Raw genomic sequence first — 22692 nt, forward strand, 5'->3', positions numbered from 1 at the left:
CCAACACTCGCTGAAAGAAAACATTGTGAAAATCTACTTGCCCATTAGAAGATCACGAATCAGATACTGTAATCTGAGACCTAGACCTTATTTCGACTATGTGTTTGCGTGTTGTTCCCACGAGAATGTAAGTGCGTGCTCCTATTTCACCATGCCTTCTGCTGATAGAGGACAAATCTTTGTTTTTAATTTATGTTATTAATTACTTAAAATGTCACATGGGACATGGTGTAATGGTTGCAGCTCCTTACAAACATTTTGTAAAACAAAATGGTGATTGAAAAGAGTGGCGGAGAGTTTATTGTCAGTTCTTCTCTCCCGTTCTACGCCCTTGATTTGAGAACTGGCAGTAAATGTAAAATTAGAAGCATTAATATGTATTTCGTTACTGACAAGTAATTTTTTTTTTAAAAGTTGTAGTGCCACTGATTTTTTGGGTGGCAAGGTTTTTAAATTCTTCGTCGACGCTTTGTGTTTGATTCTTTACGAATCTCGACACTGCGGGCTTTTGAAGGAGTAGTCACAGTCTTGCAAAACCACCAGATCTCAAATGCTAGAAGCAGTCGACTTTTTGGGTATGTCGGTTTCCTCACGATGTTTTCCTTCACCGTTCGAGCAAATGTTAAATGCGCACGTAGAAAGAAAGTCCATTGGTGCACAGCGGGGGATCGAACCTACGACCTCAGCTATGAGAGTCGCACGCTGACGCCACTAGGCCAACACTGCTCTCGTTACTTATTATAAAATATATTAAATAAGTTATAATTTTATTAGGAATGCCCTTCACAGGAATGCCATTTCTCTCTAAAGCAAGCTTGGAGTATGGGCCAGCAGTTTTGGAAATCCTCCCATCGCATTTGGGGTCGCCCCGCCCTTCGTCTATTCCATAATGTCACTCGTTTTGTCCAAATCACGTACTCAATCTTATTAAATAAACTAGCTGACCCGGCAAACGTTGTTCTGCCATGTATATTATTTCTAGTAAGCGTTTTTTTTAGTTAAATAAAAATTACTATCTACTACAATAAAAAAATAGGGGTTGATCGTAAAGGGGTGAAAATTTAGGGTTGTATGTATTTTTTAATGTTGTATCATAAAAAAAATAGAAATTAAAAATTTTGTTTAAAAAATAAAAATAAAATTTAGGGGTGGACTACCCCTAACATTTAGGGGGATGAAAAATAGATGTTGGCCGATTCTCATAGATACCGGATAAGCACAAAAAATGACATCAAAATCGGTCAAGCCGTTTCGGAGGAGTATGGCAAAGAAAACTGTGACACGAGAATTTTATATTTTAGATATTATTAAGTCACAGAAATTTGGTTATAAAGAGCCTGATACAGTTTTATGGCTATGAAATCAATCGTGGCCGCATAGATTTTTGACTATCAAAATGGACTTACATTATGTAATAATCTGGTATATGATTGCACATATATCAGCATATAAGAATCACCGTTATACTATTGCGACATCCGGCGAAGATGATCGAAAACGTGAGTTCTTTTAATTTAAACATTAATTTTTTTGCCTAAAAGCAGGTAGAAACACCAATTTCATAATAATGTAACCAATTTATCTGGGATGTGAACTCTAGACTTCGCAATTTTCCTTCGAACGTTATAGCCTTGCATAGGTGTGGTCATTTGAACGAATCTATATCGCTAAATTTCGTCAAGATTTTTGGATTGATATATTAATAAATAATAGTTAAAAAAAACTAAAAAAACACGCTTTCAAAGCACATCAAACTAAAATTGTTCGATAGACGAAAAATATGGCACAGAGCGCCCCACGCTTTTTCACAATAATACCAGTATTTTTTGTTCATTACCATTTTCAGCCTAAATTAGGAATTATTTTTCACTTTTATTTTGATGTGCTTTAAAGGCGTGTTTTTTAGTTTTTTTAACTATTATTTATTTTTTATTTTTTAGTTTATTTTTTTCATTTTTTTTCGGATTATTGCATTGTCATCGATCTTTGACAGGTGCGCAAAGTTTGAATTAAATCTGTCCGTTAAAAGTGGGTCAAAATCGAGTTCGATGGAGTCGGTTACATACATACATACATACAGGTGAAGCTAACATAAAGCGTGTAAAAAATTTGAATTGGATATTTTTGTTTTATTGATGTATCTTAGACATAGATAATGTACCTACCTACCTATTGTTGTACCTACAGTTAAAAGAGCTAAAATAGCTAAAATGGCTAGCTTCTTTGGGCATCCCTGGTCCATCTCATCTGACACTTAAACACTTGTGTATGTATATTGTTCAATCTGTGTTCTTGAGCCTTGTTTTTTTAATGATACGCGCAAACGAGTGCATGGAGCATATAAAGCGACCACAGACCATGGCTAGTGTATCTGCTTTTTTTTAAATATATAACAAGGAGCTGACGGTCAGCTCACCGGATGTTAAGTGATATGGACACATTGCCAGAAAGCACGCGCGTTGCCGACCTTTTAATTGGTACTCCTCTTTTAACCCTTATTGGTTTTTGGTGTTCAATTCATCATTAAATTAAAATAAATACTGCTCTCAACGAATTGTGATATCATTCTTGCTTTCAGAATTTACGTGTAAACATTACGAAGGCGTCAACAAGCTGGCGATGAAAGGTTACTTCAAAATGAAATACACAACACCTGCACAACCTTCACGAACAACTATAACAACGGAAAGTAGCTTTGAAATAGGTAGGCTGCTGATGTTTACTTTCAGTTTATACTGTTATTTAAACCATTGGTGCGACGGATATTTGCGAACCACTATTGGTCTAAGATCCCGCTATACAACGACCTTCACCGAGATGCTTATTTAATGAAACTTATTTTATATTTAATTTAATATATCAATAAATATAATCCATATGGGTATATTTATTGATATATTAAATTATTATAAATTATTATATCAATAAATAAATTATTATAATTATAAATTTTTTTTTTTTTAAATTAATAAAACATACTCTGGACTGAAAATTGCTAGGCAACCTATATGGATTATATTTATTGATATATTAAATTAAATATATAATAAGTTTCATTAAATAAGCATCTCGGTGAAGGTCGTTGTATAGCGGGATCTTATACTATATACTTCCTTTGTATAGCCTCTAAGATACTTGGTTTTGTCCTGAGGAACACAAAAGAATTCCGAGGCACCAAAACAAAAAATATGCTATACAATAGTCTCGTGCGGAGCATATTAGATTATGGTACAGTCATATGGAGGCCGCATTATGCAACTCATATGTTACGATTGGAGCGTGTACAAAAAAGATTTCTATGGCATCTGCTTTTCTCCAGCATCTCGAAAAAAAAGTTGCCTACATACGATACAAGGCTAGCGCACTTCAAGATGTTGTCACTGGAGAATCGCAGAAAATTAAATGATATATCGTTTGCCAAGATACTAAACAATCAGCTAGATTGCCCCAACTTTACGAAGTAGATATCCCAGACATCCCATCATTCCATTTATCCCTCCTTTCCGGAGAACGCGTTTAGGCCGAAATTCACCGATGTCCAGATTGAGCATTCTGTTAAACGAGCTGGATCTGGACATCCATAGTTGCTCACCTCAGACTTTGAGAGCGATTTTCGTTTAGTGTTTGTTTAAATTGTATTATTGTTTTGATTAATTAATTTTATTACTTCTTGTATGCAATGTTTGCCAGTAAGTGCTTGACACATTGAAAACTGTATTTTATTTTTGGAACGAAGTTCCTTATCGCGCGTTGTGAAAGGGGGCTAGACGGAAAAATTCTTACGAAAAGTTGTCACGACACTTTTTTGCTATAATTTGCTATTGTAATACACCGGTTCTCGTCCGATTACCGAAGTTAAGCAACGTCGGGCGAGGTCAGTACTTGGATGGGTGACCGCCTGGGAACACCTCGTGATGTTGGCTTTTTTTTTCGTCGTAAAAAAAAAAACGAGGTTGGTGTCGAGAAAATCTATCATACTGTTATGATACCAATTAACATATAAATTAATCGAAAGGAATTTCTTTCCATCCGGGTGTCCCTTGACACCTCTAAAGTTTTAGTTTTAAGTTTTTATTTTTCTTCTGTCAACGTATTAATGTGCCAAGCGTTGGCAAGCTTTTATAAATAAATAAATAAATAATTGTGTTGTATTAACTGTTTTTATACGGTATTCCATGTTAACGAGAGATTACGTTGCGTAAAAGGCCAGGGACTCTGATGAAACTTTTGCCCAATTCTGGTGACATGTAGTAGTAATGATGGCATCTTATTTATGTTGCACAATATATTTTTATTATTACTTAAATTAGTTTGGCGTCCGCGCGGATTTCGTGCATTTACGTCGAATTTCTGTTACGTGGAGTCTCGGACTGGGGTAGACTAAATCTAGTCCAATTTAACCCTAAACACAATGGCCCCACATGGAGTACTATTCTTACCTCTGGGCAGCTGCGCCCTGCTGGTACTGAGCTGCTGATGTCAAAGCCCTTCAGATCATCAGCGAGATTCCATTCAAACATAAAACAGCCACAGGGGCCTTCAGTCCTGTCAGTGATTAGACTCGGCGAGGACAATGTAAATATGTATGTGTGTGTCAACAACGTATGTATTTGCCAATACGCACACCATCACACAGCACAGCTGAATTAGGTAGTTAAATGTATTTAATGATTTTATTTTATTGATTTTTCCTTTCGTAAATATTTGAACTTTTTTGTATATACTGTATTATTATTTTTTATATTATAAGGGGGTAAACGAGCTTACGGGACGCCCGTAAAGGTCAGTCATCACAGCACATTCAGTGAGTGCGTTGCCGGCCTTTGAGGGAGGAGTACACTCTTTGAATAGTTAGTGGTCGTATCAGGGAAGACCCCCACCGGCAGTCGATTCCACAGATCGCTAGTTCGCATAAGAAAGTGCCTTGTCAAACGGACTGTGGAAAACTTCCTGCCATCAATAGTCTAGTCGACAAGTTGAAAATGGTACAAAATAGAGATACTGCTCTTAAAATTATGTGCGATAGCTCATTGGATCCGGAATGACGTCTAGAAAAATGTGCCAAAAGCGTGTATAAGCACATAAAAAATTGCAAAAGTTATAAACAATTAAAGATGAAAAAAAAATGGCATTTCGTTTTTGGCCAATATTTAACAAACTATTAATATTTAAGAAATTTCAAAAAGATTCGGAAAGAAGAGGAAATTTCCAATAAAAAACTCTTAGCTCCCGGAACTCTTTACACACTTTAACTCTTTAACACGCTTTTAGCACATTTTTCTAGATGTCATTCCGGATCCAATGAGGTAGCGCACATAATTTTAAGAGCAGTATCTCTATTTTGTACCATTTTCAACTTGTCGACTAGACTACAAGGGGATGTTTCTGAAATAAATTGAACGAATACATAAATTGGCTATGTTTTTAGTATAATTGTTTTTTGTTATATAGTTTATGTTAGCTGTAGGATTAACTAAAACTTTAAAACGAAATAAATAAAACTTTAAAAGTAAGAATTTAACAAACAAACGTAACATTTGTGTATGTAAATGCTATTTAGGCGAAAGAAAGTGCGAAATATGACGTTATCTAATATGATAAATACGAAACCAGTTGGGCCTTTGATTTCTATTATTATCTCATGTGACGCGTGGAAACACTAATCAGTCAAGTTTGGAAAATCCAAAAGTGCACGCCTCATAGCGGTCATTCACATTTAACATAGTAAATAATAACATTAAAATCAGTCATTCTTGGACGTCCGTCAGTCTGTGTTTATGGATCCATGTATGTGGCAGAGAAATTGGTCGAAAAATTTATCGTACCAGAATACTTTTTCTCTTATTATATAAAGTTATAACCTGGGCTGATTCCTAGTTAATATTAGCATTCTAAGTACTGTCGTTTAATTATAATTTGTAAAAAACTAAAAAACGACTGTGTATTTGTATATCTATATGTATATACATTTATTTTAGTATATTTTTTTCCTCACCTTAGAGTTATGGCGCCACTATATATTTTTTTATTATATTATTGTTTTTTTTCAATCATTCATTTTCATTTTTTTTATTTTTTTTTTGTTATTTTGTTTTAGATTTTTTTTTAAACAAAATAATTGTTCATAAAAAATACCATATGTGCTTGATAGATTATTTAACTCGATTTTAGTGCACTCATATTATCCTGTAAGTGTTATATTAGTGAGAAAAAAGTCATTCAAGTTTCATACAATTTATGGGGGTCAATCTTCTTCATATCACCTTGCGTAGGTTGGCGATCATCATGGCTAGTTTTATTTTGGATGCCGCGCTTCTAAACAATGACTTGCTGCTTCGACCGAACCATTGTCTTAAGTTTTTTAACCAGGACGTGCGTCCGCGGCCAGGTCTCCTTCTACCTGTCTCTGACCCCCCATAGAGACTGTTCGCTTTTCTGGAATAAAAAAAAACTTGAGAGGTGTCAAAGGACACCCGAATGGAACGAAGTTCCTTTCGATTAATTTATATTTTAATTGGTATCATAACAATATGATAGATTTTCTCGACACCAATATTTAGTTTTAAGAGACCATGAATCTAAAAGAGGAAGAAGTATAATTTCGTTGTGCTACGCAGCGATTAAAATATAAAATAACCTAAATATAAATTAAGCGGCACAATTAATAAGCATATTTCGTCGTTCAGATGTTTTAATTCAGTTTCATCTGGTTCATCTCCTTGTATAAGCTGTATTCGTTGTGATATTAGTTCCCTAATTTTTGAATTCGCAGAATTTCATGAAATTTTCCTGATACATTATTTTTTATTTATTATAAGTGAATATTTTCTAAAGATATTTTGCAAAGGAAACTAGGGACCCGGCAATTATTGTACAGGGATTCTTGTGTACGTTTACTACGACTAATTTAGTTTAGTGATTACGAAAATAATTTTAATTTCTTATCGCTACGAAAAAAAAGCCAACATCACGAGGTGTTCCCAGGCGGTCACCCATCCAAGTACTGACCTCGCCCGACGTTGCTTAACTTCGGTGATCGGACGAGAACCGGTGTATTCAACGTGGTATGGACGTTGGCGATAGATACATCGAAAATATAAAATATAACAACTATAGCAGAAAGTATCGTTACATCGTCTAATTTTTTCCGTCTAGCCCCGTTTCGCAACGCGCGATAAGGAAATTCGTTCCAAAACTGGCTTTTAGGCTTTTATGGAAATATAAACCTTCATCAGAGATGAAAGAATTAAAAAATACTCGAAGTGTCCAGGTGTGAAGTACAACCGTTTTCCAGTTTACCGCTTAGCAACATATTTTGTTATTCATTTTTATTTACACATATAGATAGATTCTGCAGTTAAATTATCCACAATTATAAGAGCTCGAGAAAAGAGCTAACGAATTCATAAAAGGCCGGCAACGCACTTGTATGTGGCAATGTGTCTATGGGCGACTTTATCACTTAACATAAGGTTAGCTTCCGGCCCGTTTGCTTCGTTTCTAGTTACATAAAAAAATGAATTACATGTAAATGTATTTCTTTCATAATGTTTAAGATCTCAAAAGCTTTCGAAAGGCTTTCTGTGCCAAGAAAATTACTGTTTTCCCAAAAATCGAACTTTAAATTAACTGAGCGAGGAAGGGGAAAAGCGTTTGCAAAGACAATAAAATTACTTTAATCTTAATATAATATATAAACTAGCAAACTCGGCGAACTCCGTTTCGCCACCAGATGGCTTCGTTTTATGTAACATTTCGTTAAGTGATCCCGCTTTTCTGTTGAAATTTTTCCTGAATTTTCCGGAGCCCGGAGCCCGAGACCTTTCCAACGAATGTAAACCCGTAGAAATCGGTTCGTGCGTTCTGGAGTTATAGCGTCAGGAAGGAAAACCCGACTTATTTTTATATATGTAGTAGATTACGTGTCACGTTGTTTGTCCGCGATGGACTCCTAAACTACCGAACCGATTTCAATCAAATTTGCACACCGTGTGCAGTTTGATCTAACTTAAAAGATAGGATAGCTTACATCTCAATTTATACACGCAATATTATTTTATTGCAAATTATTTGATAGTCACAATTCTAACAGATGGCGCTGTGTTGAAAGTACCAACGTTTCACATAAGCTACAATTTAACGACATTACCACCAAAAAAGCATGGTGATCCCCATGACTGGTGTTCTCCCATCGTTTCCCTTGAATAGTTTACTATTATAACAAAAACCTTAGCCACAGCAACGCTTGGCCGATCTGCTAGTAGTATATAAATTGCTATTTAATCTAGTGTTCATTAAAATTAGCGCCCTCTATATTTCCTAAAGATTGCGTTGAACGTGAACATTTCAGATCCTTACCTAAAGTTTGAAGAGGATATCAATGTCGCGCTGTTTGGAAACGCTTCAATTGAAGGTAATTCAATACTCTCATACTAGATGGCGCCAGCTGACTTAAAAGAAGGCCACTGATTATTTTTGAAAAAAGCACATTAACAATACTGAAATTGTACAGGAAGACTAGAAGAAAAGACGAGGTTGGGACTGAATAAGAATGCAACAGCCCAGTACATACATTTTCCATGCGGAAAATTGTTTCGGTATTATTTTCCATTTCCTTAGACATGTATGAAATATTAATAAATGTATAAGTCAAATATATAAGTCTAGCTGTCCCTTAGAGATGCGCTCATACTGGTCCATCATCACCAAATGAGGAGTCGAAATGAAATGAAACAAAACAGTTGTTGTCCTTTGATGTTTTAGACGAAATAATTTAGGTGTAAAATCATCTCTATCCTGGCCAAAACTCAACGATTGGAACCTTAGAATTAAAATTTCTCTTTCACACTTGAAATTGTATAGTACAGCCCTGCGATTCTGTAACTCACTTTTCGAACTCACACAGCGGTTTTCGCAAAATGACTGCTTCACGACTGATTGAGAGCGACCGCCGATGCGAAAACCGCTGTGTGAGTTCGAAAAGTGAGTTACAGAATCGCAGGGCAGTACGTCGTAATTTGCGGCAATGTATCTAAAAAATGTATCATGTATATGTATAATATATGTATATATGTATGTACACTTACAATTCTCTTCTTCTTTTGGTGCCTATCTTTTCCTAGATGAAGCAACTCTTCACTCCTAACACGCCGTTTACTTATAAATATATATAAATCTCACTTACGCCTTTTGACATATGTACATTTTTCTCACTCAAGCTTTCTTAGTTTAAAAAGCTTGACGGTTTCCTAAACCGATGGAGTATAGCCATTAAAAAAGAATAAAGAAAAAGAATAAAGAATCTACTGACTCTACAAAAATCCCACGAAATCTAGTCTTTATCCGCCCATCAAAAAAATTATTTATCTACTTCTTAACAATTATTTTTATTTTTAACTTTTAATTTTATTTTTGAAGTTATACTTCTATAGGCGCGTTGTGAAAAATTGATGAGAGTGAAATTTTACGATGCGAGCGCACCGTTACACAAAATTATCAGTATGAAGTTAGTGGCGCATGTTGGCACGCACACCGCCTCTTCACTGTGTATTTATATTTATAATATTTATCCAGATGCTGTGAGTTTCTACATTTAAAACACGTGTTTTCATTTTGTTTTCATTATGTAAGTGCGAATTTTATATGTGCGTCTGAATTATAATCAGAAGTGATTTAAATATTCAATTTAATAATATTAGAAATAAATCTACTCACTACTACTAACTAATATCAATATTAATTAATATTAGAAAATAATAATAAATATTTTCAAATATAAACTGAGCTTTATTGACTATAATGACTCCTTTTCCAATCTTTGATTATTTAATTATAATTAAATAATCAAAGCGCGTACATAAGTATACGCACCCTTTTTTTACATTACTTACACTGCTAACTTTTACTAATATTATTATTATTTTCTACTAAGTATAATTACATTCCTTTTCTTTCTTTTTTTTGCGACTGAGGCGCAAACAGCTGCTGTTTGGTCTCTGGCAGAATGAGCAGCGCTGTGGAACATTCTGCTCCTCAGCATAATGCTGAGCCAGAGCCAATTACAGCCACAGCACACACGCATTACACACTTGAAACGAAACGAATGGGAAAAGGGATATTTTTTTATATCTCTCATATTTTTTTCTTTGATTATTGTTATTTTGTGTGTGTTTTTGTTAGTCATAAATGTTATGTCTATGTCTATGTCTATGTCTATGTCTATGTCTATGTCTATGTCTATGTCTATGTCTATGTCTATGTCTATGTCTATGTCTATGTCTATGTCTATGTCTATGTCTATGTCTATGTCTATGTCTATGTCTATGTCTATGTCTATGTCTATGTCTATGTCTATGTCTATGTCTATGTCTATGTCTATGTCTATGTCTATGTCTATGTCTATGTCTATGTCTATGTCTATGTCTATGTCTATGTCTATGTCTATGTCTATGTCTATGTCTATGTCTATGTCTATGTCTATGTCTATGTCTATGTCTATGTCTATGTCTATGTCTATGTCTATGTCTATGTCTATGTCTATGTCTATGTCTATGTCTATGTCTATGTCTATGTCTATGTCTATGTCTATGTCTATGTCTATGTCTATGTCTATGTCTATGTCTATGTCTATGTCTATGTCTATGTCTATGTCTATGTCTATGTCTATGTCTATGTCTATGTCTATGTCTATGTCTATGTCTATGTCTATGTCTATGTCTATGTCTATGTCTATGTCTATGTCTATGTCTATGTCTATGTCTATGTCTATGTCTATGTCTATGTCTATGTCTATGTCTATGTCTATGTCTATGTCTATGTCTATGTCTATGTCTATGTCTATGTCTATGTCTATGTCTATGTCTATGTCTATGTCTATGTCTATGTCTATGTCTATGTCTATGTCTATGTCTATGTCTATGTCTATGTCTATGTCTATGTCTATGTCTATGTCTATGTATATGTCTATGTCTATGTCTATGTCTATGTATATGTCTATGTCTATGTCTATGTCTATGTCTATGTCTATGTCTATGTCTATGTCTATGTCTATGTCTATGTCTATGTCTATGTCTATGTCTATGTCTATGTCTATGTCTATGTCTATGTCTATGTCTATGCCTAATACAAATGTCTATGTACAACATGTATTAATATATTTTAAGAGCCGAGCTGGTATACAATGTGAGCGGAGTTCACCTACCAATGTCAGAATATCTACATCGTGGTTATTGCAAGCTAAATGAAACAAAAGATTATATGCAGACAGCCGTGAATGCTTTCGCTATTATACTGAATGGAGATCTGGTTGACATTGAACGATTGTCATCCGAATACGTTCTTCGTTCAGTGAGTGTTTTTTTATATATGTAATTTAAACTAGAGAAGGTTTTATAAACATAAAAAAGAGTGAAGAGAGAGAAAAAAAAGTGCGTGCATACAAAGATCGCATGTCAGAAGTGAAACTTCTTTAGCTAACGATTTTTTAAGTTTTGTTCATATTTATACAAATCTATAACTTTAGATTTCCGAGACTTAGAGGGAGGGAAAAAGGAAGATGCGTTAGAAATTCAATGAATTTAATTGTCATTAAAATATTAAGTGTCGAACATTAATACAAATTATAAATGTATTTCTTCATAAAAACACGTGGCATTTTAATTTCAATTTATTTATTTTGCATGAAATCCTATTCCTATTATCCTATTCTTACGATGTGCTCGTACTTCAAGTTAGTTCCAAAATCAGGAACGTGTTATACAATAGCAAAAAAACTGTATTTGGCGTGTTTTTGAAATTTCCCCTAAAAAAAAAAAAATATTCTTTCCCCCTATTCTGCCCCTAACTCGGTTGAGAAACCCCTAAATCTAGGTGGGAAATCCTCTGATCTGGCAAGACTGCTAGAGAAGGGACATATCCATAACCAACGAGCATGCATGTCATGGAAGAGAATGAAGTGAGAGAGGTATATCAGGATCGTAGCAAGTGGAGATCTGTTGTCTTTGCCTACCTCTTCGGGAAGAAGGCGTGAAATTATAAATAAATAAAATACATTGAATAAGAATTTATATATATTAACTGTGACTCAACTGACCCTTGGATATGCTTTTACATTATTGTTTATACATATTATTGTTATTTTTTGTGTTTTCTTTAGATTTTACTTTGTTTTAGTTATAGGTAGTGTTATATGTTATTTTGAGTTTTTTTTTGTTTATTAGTTATGCACTTCTTGTACTTTACCCGCTGTAGGTGTTTTTTTATTGTTTCATATCAGGGTTGCCTGGAAGAAATCGTTTGTTAGCGATAAGGCCGCCCGTGCTTAATAACTTATGTAACCTGCTTATTTATATGTATGTTTTTGTAAAAGGTAACAATGGGTAAATAAATAAATATGGCACATCATCCTGATGAATGATTATGCATTGTATCTTTTTTCTTAATATTTTTGAAGTTATACAGCTTTTGGCGCGTTAGGGAAAAATTATGAGAGTAAATTTTTACGATGCGCGCTCACACCGTCACAGAAAACCGACACCCTGAAGTTAGCTAGTATAGTCAACATGTAGTTTTGGTATTGTTAGTGTCGTTTTTTCTACAAACGTAGAATAAAATGTTTGAAAAGATTTTTATCTTGTTACGCCAAAGAATTATAACTTCTAACGCGTGTACATAAGTACACACACGTTTTTTTTAGTAATGGGTCGTACCATATCGTCACCATGTATGCCTTCACCACACGTTGCCTTCCAGGCAAGAACAATATCCATGATGAAATTACCGAAAGAAAAATTAACAGCCATGTGGAATGTTGTCAAAGGTAGAAGAAAAACCATTGATATAAGTTACGAAACGTTACAAAGATATAGACCCCTTTTCAAATATATTAGTGGGAAGGAGATAGCACGATTGAATCTCAGCGATCCGAAAATACTGTCGTTTATTGGTACACACGCGGAACTGGACAGACATCAGGTGATGGTAGATAAAATTTTTTAGGAAATTTTAAGGGTAAAAAACGGTTTATCTCGATTTCCGGCAAAACTAAAAGTCCTATCGAAGAAAACTAAATGGCAAAGTTGTAGGTCATAAAAAGATCTACAACTTTAGTATTTGCAATTATTTCACATAACCTCAAAATTTAGATGAAAAATTCAAAAAGCCAAGTTTTTGGTTTTTTATTTATATCTTTTTCAAAAAAAAAAATTTTTCTACGAAATTTGGTGAAAACTTACCTTATTATGTCCCAAATATACTGTAATTTATTTGATTAAAAATATTTATTTTTTAACCTTATTTTGAATTAATATCGAAAAAACACCCTAATTTTCAATCGAAAATTCTGACGTCAAAATTTCAGATTTTTTCAAAAAGTTGGTGTGCTTTCAGTTCGTTGAAATCTCTACTTTCCTATGGTAAAAAAAATATATATATTACCATAGTAAATCTTCTCAGAAAATGCAAAAATCGTATGCAGTAACGCCCAGACCCGTCATCCCCTTCCCTACTTCTGGGGCTGATTCTGTTTTGTATTCAGGTCGGTGTGATTGCCAGCAAATACATAAGTATAAATAAGCAATGGTCAGAGCCTAGATATTTAAATATAATGAATAATATACTATGTGGTATCCCTATGACGTTTATGAGGCAATTACCTGTGAACACGTTTCTGCAATTGTCACATCAGGTATTTCAATCTTTTATTCACCATTAGATAATCCTTAAAGCCTGGAAAAAAACTTCGTGACACTTCATCAAAAGAAATGTTTAAAAGCGGTTTTCCAAATATATATACATATTGATAAAATATATTCTAAAAAAAAACAAAATCATTGAATATACAGGCTCTTAAATGTTATATAAAGTCATTTAAAAGATATAAGGTATATAGAATTTGATAAATCCTAAACAAAATTTTAACTCCTGCCAAAATATAATAGCAATGTCGTTTTAGGTGTTCTATCATATACAAGCCTGTGACCCTTTACAACGCCGCTTCTATCTTGCTTTTATGAGTGGAACTCAGGTCAGTACGATATAAACTTATCTACCTACTATATCTACTTGGCAATTATTATGTTACAAATGCCTGGCTTTCCCTGTTCATTTTATATTAAAACCTTCGTACCAATTCTTGAAAGGCCGGCAACGCACTTGCGAGCCTACTGGCATTGTGAGTGTCCATGGGCGGCGGTATCACTTAACATCAGGTGAGCCTCCTGCCCGTTTGCCTCCTATTACATAAAAAAAAACATTCATTTTGCAAGTCAAGCCAGCAAGGAGAAATCGTATTAGTGGATCTAATCGCTTAAAAATGAAATATACACACTGGGACTAAAACCAAGGTTGGTAACGCTGATTATTATTTATAGAAATCTACTATATAAAAATAAGTCGGGTTTTCCTTCCTGACGCTATAATTCAAGAACGCACGAACCGATTTCCACGGTTTTGCATTCGTTGGAAAGGTCTCGGGCTCCGTGAGGTTTATAGTAAAGAAAATTCAGGAAAAATTTCAACAGAAAAGCGGGATCACCAAACGAAATGTTACATAAAACGAAGACATCTGGTGGCGAAACGGAGTTCGCCGAGTTTGCTAGTAGATATATAAATTTTGATACACTGCCTAGCATACAATTTACAAATTAATTGCTGCAAATTGCGATTAGCAAATTTCAAGTCGAAAATGTAATCCGTTGTCAAACTTCAAAGTCAAAAACATACTATAATATGTCATATTTTAACGCCGAAAAATGTGACGCGTAATGCAAAAATGTTACACTAAATTTTTTTCCAACCCCGATAAAGAAGTTTCACTTCAAAAATATGTGCGTGTACTAGTGTACACACGTTAGAAGTGAAACTTCTTTATGACCTTATTTTTCATAAAATTTGATAAAAGCTTTTATTATCATAGTCATGAATACATATAATACAATTATTTCATTTTACCTTATTACTACTAAGATTATTACAAAATTTCATTAATTGTAATAATTTTTTTACTATTATTGTTATCGTTATTTTAAATTACTTATTTTCATTCCAACGCCGATAAAGAAGTTTGACTTCAAAAAGCAACATGGCGCGTAACGGAAAAATGTGACGCGTAACGAAAAAATGTTACACTAAATTTTTTTCCAACCCTGATAAAGAAGTTTCACTTCAATAATAAAACAAAATTTAAAAGTTTAGTCCCTGCGGCAGTGTACCTTTAACGCTGGCAGCATTTCCTCACTGTATTGCTCGACTCTGTAAATTCCTGTTCATGATCAACGGTATCACTTAATATCAGAACAGTCTTCTGTCTGCTTGCAATTGTTATAAAACATAACAATAAAAAATATCTCCTGCCAAATTATTATAGCAATGTTATGTTGACGTCTTTAAAATACATATATAATTTTGTAGGCATCATATTTTTCGTTCCGTTAATTTTATGAATATTAGTATTCAAACACTGTTCGAATACAATACGTGGGAAAAAAGTATAGCAATATCGATAGTAAATTTCTTTCTTTATAAATATTATTTAGATAAATAATTCCATATTCTCTACGTTATACAGAGGTAAATAGTCAGCAAAATAATTAAAAAATGCATTATTCTATACATATTTATGAAAAATTTGCATTTCCAGATGTTGAAATTCTTGTATTGACATAGCGAGTTTTCTTTAAGAATTTATAAAGTATTTAAATATATTTCCCAGGTGTTGGGCAAGTCATACAGCTGGAGCGCGAGTGACGTAGCTCAGCTCGGTCTTCTAATGGCTGAAGTGACTGGACCAGATTTAAGTTCTATCAATCCTAAATCTATGGCTGGAATTACTTCTAAAGTAAATAAATAAATCAGTGGCGCTACAACCTTTTTAGATCTGGACCTCATTTCTGTATCTGTTCATGGTCATTTCTCAATCCAATAGGCAAGTAGGTGATCAGCCTCCTGTGCCTGACTCAAGCCGTCGACTTTTTGGGTCTAAGGCACGCCGGTTTCCTCACGATGTTTTCCTTCATCGTTCGAGCGAACGTTAAATGCGCACATATAAAGTCCATTGGTGCACAGCTGGAGATCGAACCTACGACCTCAGGGATAAATAAAAAAATAAAATAAAATATGTTTATTATGGAACGTAAGATACATGTATCACTTATTCCACGTCATTAAATTTGAAGGCATCCCTACTCATCGGCAAAGAAGACAGAGGGTGTAGGCCGAGAGAAAAAGCCGGCGTAAAAAACTCTCGGTACTCTTTTAAAACAGCAAATCATCAAACAACACTTATTTATAACAAATATCGCAAATTAATTAGAAGTAGCCTGTCTAGCACTAGTCCCAGGCCCTTTTATCAATTAGATAATCGTTGACTTTATAGTAAGCCTTTTTACACAGCTTTTCTTTAATACATTTCTTAAATTTATTGAAAGGCAGTGATAAAAGAGCTTCTGGGATTTTATTAAAGAAGAGTATCCCTTTCCCCAAAAAAGAATTACTAACTTTAGATAGTCTAGTACGGGGAAATTGCAGCCTGCGTTTGTTCCGTGTATTAACATTGTGCGTATGTTCTATTCTAGTAAACTTATCACTATTTTTGTATACATACATAATATTTTCATAAATATATTGCGAGGGAAAGGTAAGTATATTAATTTCCTTGAATTTATCTCTAAGAGATTCCCTACATTTTAAATTATAGATTGCACGAATAGCCCTCTTCTGCAGGATGAAAATAGTTTCGACATCAGCAGCATGACCCCATAATAATAAGCCATAAGTCATTAAGCTATGAAAGTAACTAAAATAAACAAGTCTAGCTGTATCGACATCAGTTAGAGAGCGAATTTTTTTAACCGCGTAGGCTGCAGAACTAAGTCTCTTCGCCAATCCGTTAATATGAGGGGACCACTGAAGTTTTGAATCCATGGTGATTCCGAGAAATACAGTTGTATCATCCAGATTCAATTCCTCACCGTTTATAATTGGTCTAGTATCCATAATCCTTGAATTTTTTGCACAAAATTTAATGCATTTTGTCTTTTTTGCATTAAGTAGAAGGTTATTCATACTAAACCAATGGACAATCGAAGACAGAGCATTGTTCACATCGTCAAAATTTGTTATTTGTCGTTTGATTTTAAAAATCAAGGACGTGTCATCAGCAAACAAAACTATCTGATGTTTTCTCTCTACCATGAAAGGTAGATCATTTATATAAACAAGAAAGAGGAAAGGGCCAAGAATTGAGCCCTGTGGTACCCCCATATCTACTGCCGACCCAGAGGACCTCTTACCATTCACTTCAACCTTCTGAGTTCTTCCGTGTAAATAGGAAGTCAGAAGATTCAGTGCGGTATTCTTGATGCCATAATGGCGGAGTTTCCCGATTAAGGTCTCGTGTTGGACACAATCAAATGCTTTGGATAAGTCGCAGAAAACACCTAAAGCGTCATGCGACTCCTCCCAAGCCTTAATTATATATCTATATAACTCAACACCGGCATCGGCTGTCGAGCGACCCTTGGTAAAACCGAACTGATTATTATGTAATAATTTGTTTACGTTAAAATGACTTACCAGTTGATTTAATATAATTTTTTCAAATATTTTACTACAAGTAGGTAGTACGGAAATTGGTCTAAAGTTACTGGGGTCGGACATACTACCTGCTTTAAATAATGGAATGACTTTACTATGTTTCATTAGATCGGGAAACTCGCCACTTTTAATACAATTGTTGAAAATTATAGCTAGATGGGGAGCAATTACATCAATTATGCTACTCATTATTTTTACAGAAATACCCCAAAGATCGGTAGTGTTCTTAATATCTATGGTTCTAAATATCCTCACTATATCGTCGGCACCAATGGGTCGGAATGTAAAACTGACCTTGCACTCGTTTACATTATCTTTGAGCAGCGATTCAGCGAGGGCGGGAGATGATTGAAGAGACTTTGTAGTCGAAATTGGAATGTCAGAAAAGTACTTATCAAAAACAATCGCTATCTCTTCGTTAGATTTGATTATAGTGTTATCGACACATAGTTCGATGTCTTGATTGCGATCCCTGACTCTTCCAGTTTCACTATCAATTATCTTCCAAGTCATTTTAGTTTTATTGCTACTATTTTTAATCTTGTTTTTAATATTTAAGGACTTGGCCGCGTAACAAACTTTCTTAAATAATTTCGAATAATTTCGAACATAAAGAATAAATTCTTCATTATGATTGTATGACTTTTCAGCGTAAAGGTCATACAACCGTTGTCTACTTTTATAAATTCCCGCTGTCGCCCAATCACTAAACGATTTACACTGCGAATGAGAGACTTTCTTTGGGGTAAAGATGGTGTTGAACTCTTTATTAATACAATCACTTAGATTGTTGTATTGTATATCAACGGTAGTACCTACCGGTAATAAAGGTAGGTGTTTACCTATATTATGTCTAAATCTCACCATTCGCTTTTTATTTACTGGAACAAACACACTGCTCTTATTTACTTGTTTCACCACTTTACATTTTAGCGCCACTAACTGTCCACAATGATCTGAGCTAAGATCAGTTGTAATTGAGGTTTGCATTGCCTCTGCATCTGTAAATACATTATCTATACATGTAGCAGTGGAGCTTGTAATTCTAGTGGGCTCAAGAAACAAGTTAACAAGATTGTAAGATTTTAATAACAGATTGAATTTTTTACTAATGGAGGTATTTTCTAATAAATTTATATTGAAGTCACCACATACAATAATATACTTATTGTTCTTAAAACTAACTTTACACAAAATTTCCTCCAACTTTGCTTCAAAAAAATCGTAAGATGCACTTGGTGGTCTATAAACACTTAAAATAATGCAATTCTCAATCTCTATACAGGCTACCTCCAAAGAGTGTTCTACAGACAGACACACGATGTCATTACGCTCTTTATACTTTAAATTTTTATTAACAATAATCAAAGAGCCCCCATGAATCGCCGACAATCTGCAAAACGAACTTGCAACTTGGTGCTGATCAAAGTTAAAGATGATTTGGCATTCTCTAAGCCAATGTTCGGTAATGCATAGGACATCAATTTTACTTGATTTTAAAAACAACTCCAATTCTAATTCTTTGCCCAACATACCTTGCATGTTTTGATGCATCAAGTTTAAACAGTTGTTGTTAGTAATATTACATGTTTGTGTTGAGCTGAGTTGTACTAAATTATTGCTAGAGTTTGCCTCTATTGTCACACTATCTAATTTAAATTATTAATACTTAATGAAGTGCTACTGCAAGTATCACTACATTCTCTTAAGCTAAGCTGCTCAATAGAAGCAGTTGTCTCAAAAGCTAGCTGCTCAATAGAAGCAGTTGTCTGAAAAGCTAAATGTTTAGCTTTAGTTGTAAATAAAAAGTAAGATAGCATAGTAGCTATCTGTTGTAAATAATAATTAGGTAGGCGGAACCTATCCTTTGTCAATACATACTTATTTTTAAATATACAATTTATATCCATTAAATTAGGTAGTGTACCTAAGTCACAATTTAATTGTATATTGTTAGTAGTTAATGAATTGTGCAATAGCATATTTAACTTATATCTAATTTTATTTTCCTTTGGTGCACCTTTGATGTAAGGAAATGTATGCAAGACAATATTCTCTACATTAAGTGATTTTAATTTATCAAAAGATGAGAGTCACACGCACCAGGCCAACACTTTAATTTTAGAGAATTTTTTTTTTTACTGTGTACAACTACTTCTCCCAAATTTTTTTAACAAAAAACATTAGGTACACAACACAACATACGTGAGTGCATGAGTGAGTGTAATGTCTAAGAGCGCGGCCACACGATGCGGTAACAGTGCGGTGCGGCGCCGCACCGCAATTACTTCAAGCTATAGGGTGCCACACGGGCGTTGCGGTGTAGCAATATATTTTACCCCTCCTCGCCTCGTCTCGCAGGTCACAACTCGTCGTGTGACATGGTATAGTAATTTGTATGTAGGATGACGTTGCGGCACCGCTCCGGCGCCGCACCGCACCGTTACCGCATCGTGTGGCCGCGTTCTAACATCAGTAGCATCTCCAACTCTGCGTAAGGTGTGTTCAGAAGCCATTCGTACCCCATTATTAGAGATAGACATAACATTTATAACATACGAAAACACACACATAAACACACAAAATAACAATACGCAAAGAAAAAATAAAATAAGACATATCAAAAACAATAATAATTAAAAATTTAACTTAAAAATTTCCTTTTGCCATGTAATTGGCCCTGGCTCAGCATTATGCTAAGGAGCAGAAAGTTCCACAGCGCTGCTCATTCTACCAGAGACCACAGCAGCTAGTTTGCGCCTCAGTAGCAAAGAAAAAAATAATAATAATACTAAGTAGAAAATAATAATAATAATATTAAAGTTAGCAGTGCGAGTAATGAAAATCGTGTGTAAGGGTGTATAGTAAATAGAATAAAATTAAAAGTTAAAATAAGAATAATTGTTAGTAAGTAGATATTTTTTTATTTTGTTTTTTGGGTGGATAAAAACTAAATTTCATGGGACTGTTGAGTAAGTAGATGTGTCTTATAACTGCAACTAAAATTTGACTTTAATTAAAAAATATTAATATAATATTTATGTTTAAAGGTGATGCTGACAATGTCGCCACATAATTTACAATACTTATCGGAGGCGCAACTCAAGTACTTAGGGCAGAAACCACTAAACATTTTGGCGAGAAAACTGAAAAAATATCAAGATCAAATGCAAATATACGATAATCGTGGAGCGAAATTTATATCGACGAAGTTATTTCCATTATTTTACTTAATTTTAATAAACTTTGTTTAAATTTATTTCGAGTTGTACCATATCATAGTTATATCTAAAACATATCAGTGTTTACATACAGGACATTGGTTTCGCCGGATTCTTATTACACATTTTATATTAGCTTCTCATGTATGTAACCGACTCCTTCGGACTCGATTTTGACCCACTTTAAACGGACAGATTTAATTCAAATTTTGCGCACCTGTCAAAGATCGATGACAATGCAATAATCCGAAAAAAAAATTTAACTAAAAAATAAAAAATAAGTAATAGTTAAAAAAAACTAAAAAACACGCTTTTTCACAATAATACCAGTATTTTTTGTTCATTACCATTTTCAGCCTAAATTAGTAATTATTTTTCACTTTTAGACGACTCATTGGTCTAGTGGTTAGTACCCCTGACTGCGAATCCATGGGTCCCGGGTTCGATCCCCGGCTGAGGCGAACATCGATGTGATGAGCATTTGGTGTTGTTCTTAGGTCTTGGGTGTTTAAATATGTATTTATATCTATCTATAATATGTATGTATATCCGTTGCCTAGTTCCCATAACACAAGCTTCACCAGCTTAGCATGGGACTAGGTCAATTGGTGTGAATTGTCTTAAAAACTTTTTAGTTTGATGTGCTTTAAAAGCGTGTTTTTTAGTTTTTTTAAACTATTATTTTTTATAAAAATGGTTGCTCAATATCCTAATAGTTCCTAGACGAACATCTCATCACCCACCTATTTTATGTCCCAATCCTATGAAGGTACAAGTTCCGGAACGGGCTATAGATGGCGCGCACGACGATGAGTCTGCATTAACAAGGATTAATTAATTAGTTACAATTTGATGACCCGCGATATGGTTCGTTTTGTACGCCGCACGCTCGCATCGCTTTTTTTTAAACTTTTAATTTTATTTAAATTCTCTGTTTATTGTTAATATTATATTGTTTGATTATACTTTTGTGAAAGTGTTTGGTTCATTGGTGTAAAAGAAAGGAATCTAGCCACGTGAAGAAGCCACGAGGTTGAAGGTACTGTGCCGACATCCTTTCTTTCTTTTTTCCCATTTGTCCAAATATTGAGCAATCATATTATAAAGAAAATACAGTCCACAATTATAAACAATTAATTATTTAGTTTAATGAGAGTTTATATATTAACAAACCGCGCCGCCAGACATACTTAGGGCTAAATCACTGAAAGTTTCCTCACGATGTTTTCCTTCACTGTATAATGCCGGCCATACACACTACGGTCTACCGGAGAGGTAATCTGTGCAGGTATGCCTGCGCAGGTCAACCGAACAATGGTAGCGTGTATGGGGACGTTCCGGTGTATCGGAGCGTACACAGGTACACCGTACGGTGTCACTCGAAAGAATCGATTTTCGATCTTGCGCCGGTCGCCTGCGCAGGTTCAAAAACCTGCACAGGTCTATTCCCACACACATCCCGGTCTACCTGCGCAGGCATACCGGCACAGGTGGACCTCTCCGGTAGACCGTAGTGTGTATGGCCGGCATAAGACTCGCATAAGTGGTTGTTATTTTTTTGAGTTTTTTAAATCATGTATTTAAGTCAATTTTTTTATGTACTAGGAGGCAAACGGGCAGAAGGCTCATTTTAAGTGAAACCGCCCATGGCCACACTCAATACCAGAGACTCACAGAGAGCTCTCGAATGCGTTGCTGGCATTATAATCATTGGTACGCTCTTTTCTTGAAGTAGCCTAAGTTGAATTAGTTCGGAAATACTTCAGTGGGCAGCTGGTTCCACATGTGCGCAGCAAAAACTGCCTAAAAACGGTCAATTGTGGAACGATGAACGTCGAGGTGATACGGATGGTATTATTTTCTGCCTTGACGTCAGATG

At 34.6% G+C, this 22692-nt stretch overlaps 1 protein-coding gene and 1 non-coding gene across 2 annotated transcripts; one reads left to right on the top strand and one right to left on the bottom strand.

Moving 5' to 3' along the window:
* The first annotated feature begins 1267 nt into the window (after positions 1 to 1267).
* On the top strand, positions 1268 to 21536 carry LOC125061840. The gene is made up of 11 exons (XM_047667463.1): positions 1268 to 1499; positions 2579 to 2704; positions 8351 to 8413; positions 8513 to 8597; positions 11163 to 11346; positions 12751 to 12972; positions 13535 to 13684; positions 13952 to 14023; positions 15710 to 15835; positions 20643 to 20803; positions 21530 to 21536. The coding sequence occupies exons 1-11, from the start codon at positions 1397 to 1399 to the stop codon at positions 21534 to 21536; spliced, it is 1299 nt and encodes a 432-aa protein (XP_047523419.1). The 5' UTR covers positions 1268 to 1396.
* On the bottom strand, positions 6960 to 7078 carry LOC125061958. Its single transcript, XR_007119118.1, has one exon. It is a non-coding gene; the product is annotated as a 5S ribosomal RNA (ribosomal RNA).
* Positions 21537 to 22692: the final 1156 nt, after the last annotated feature.

The sequence above is a fragment of the Pieris napi genome, chromosome 24, assembly GCF_905475465.1.
Source record: "Pieris napi chromosome 24, ilPieNapi1.2, whole genome shotgun sequence".
Taxonomy (NCBI): Eukaryota; Metazoa; Arthropoda; class Insecta; order Lepidoptera; family Pieridae; genus Pieris; species Pieris napi.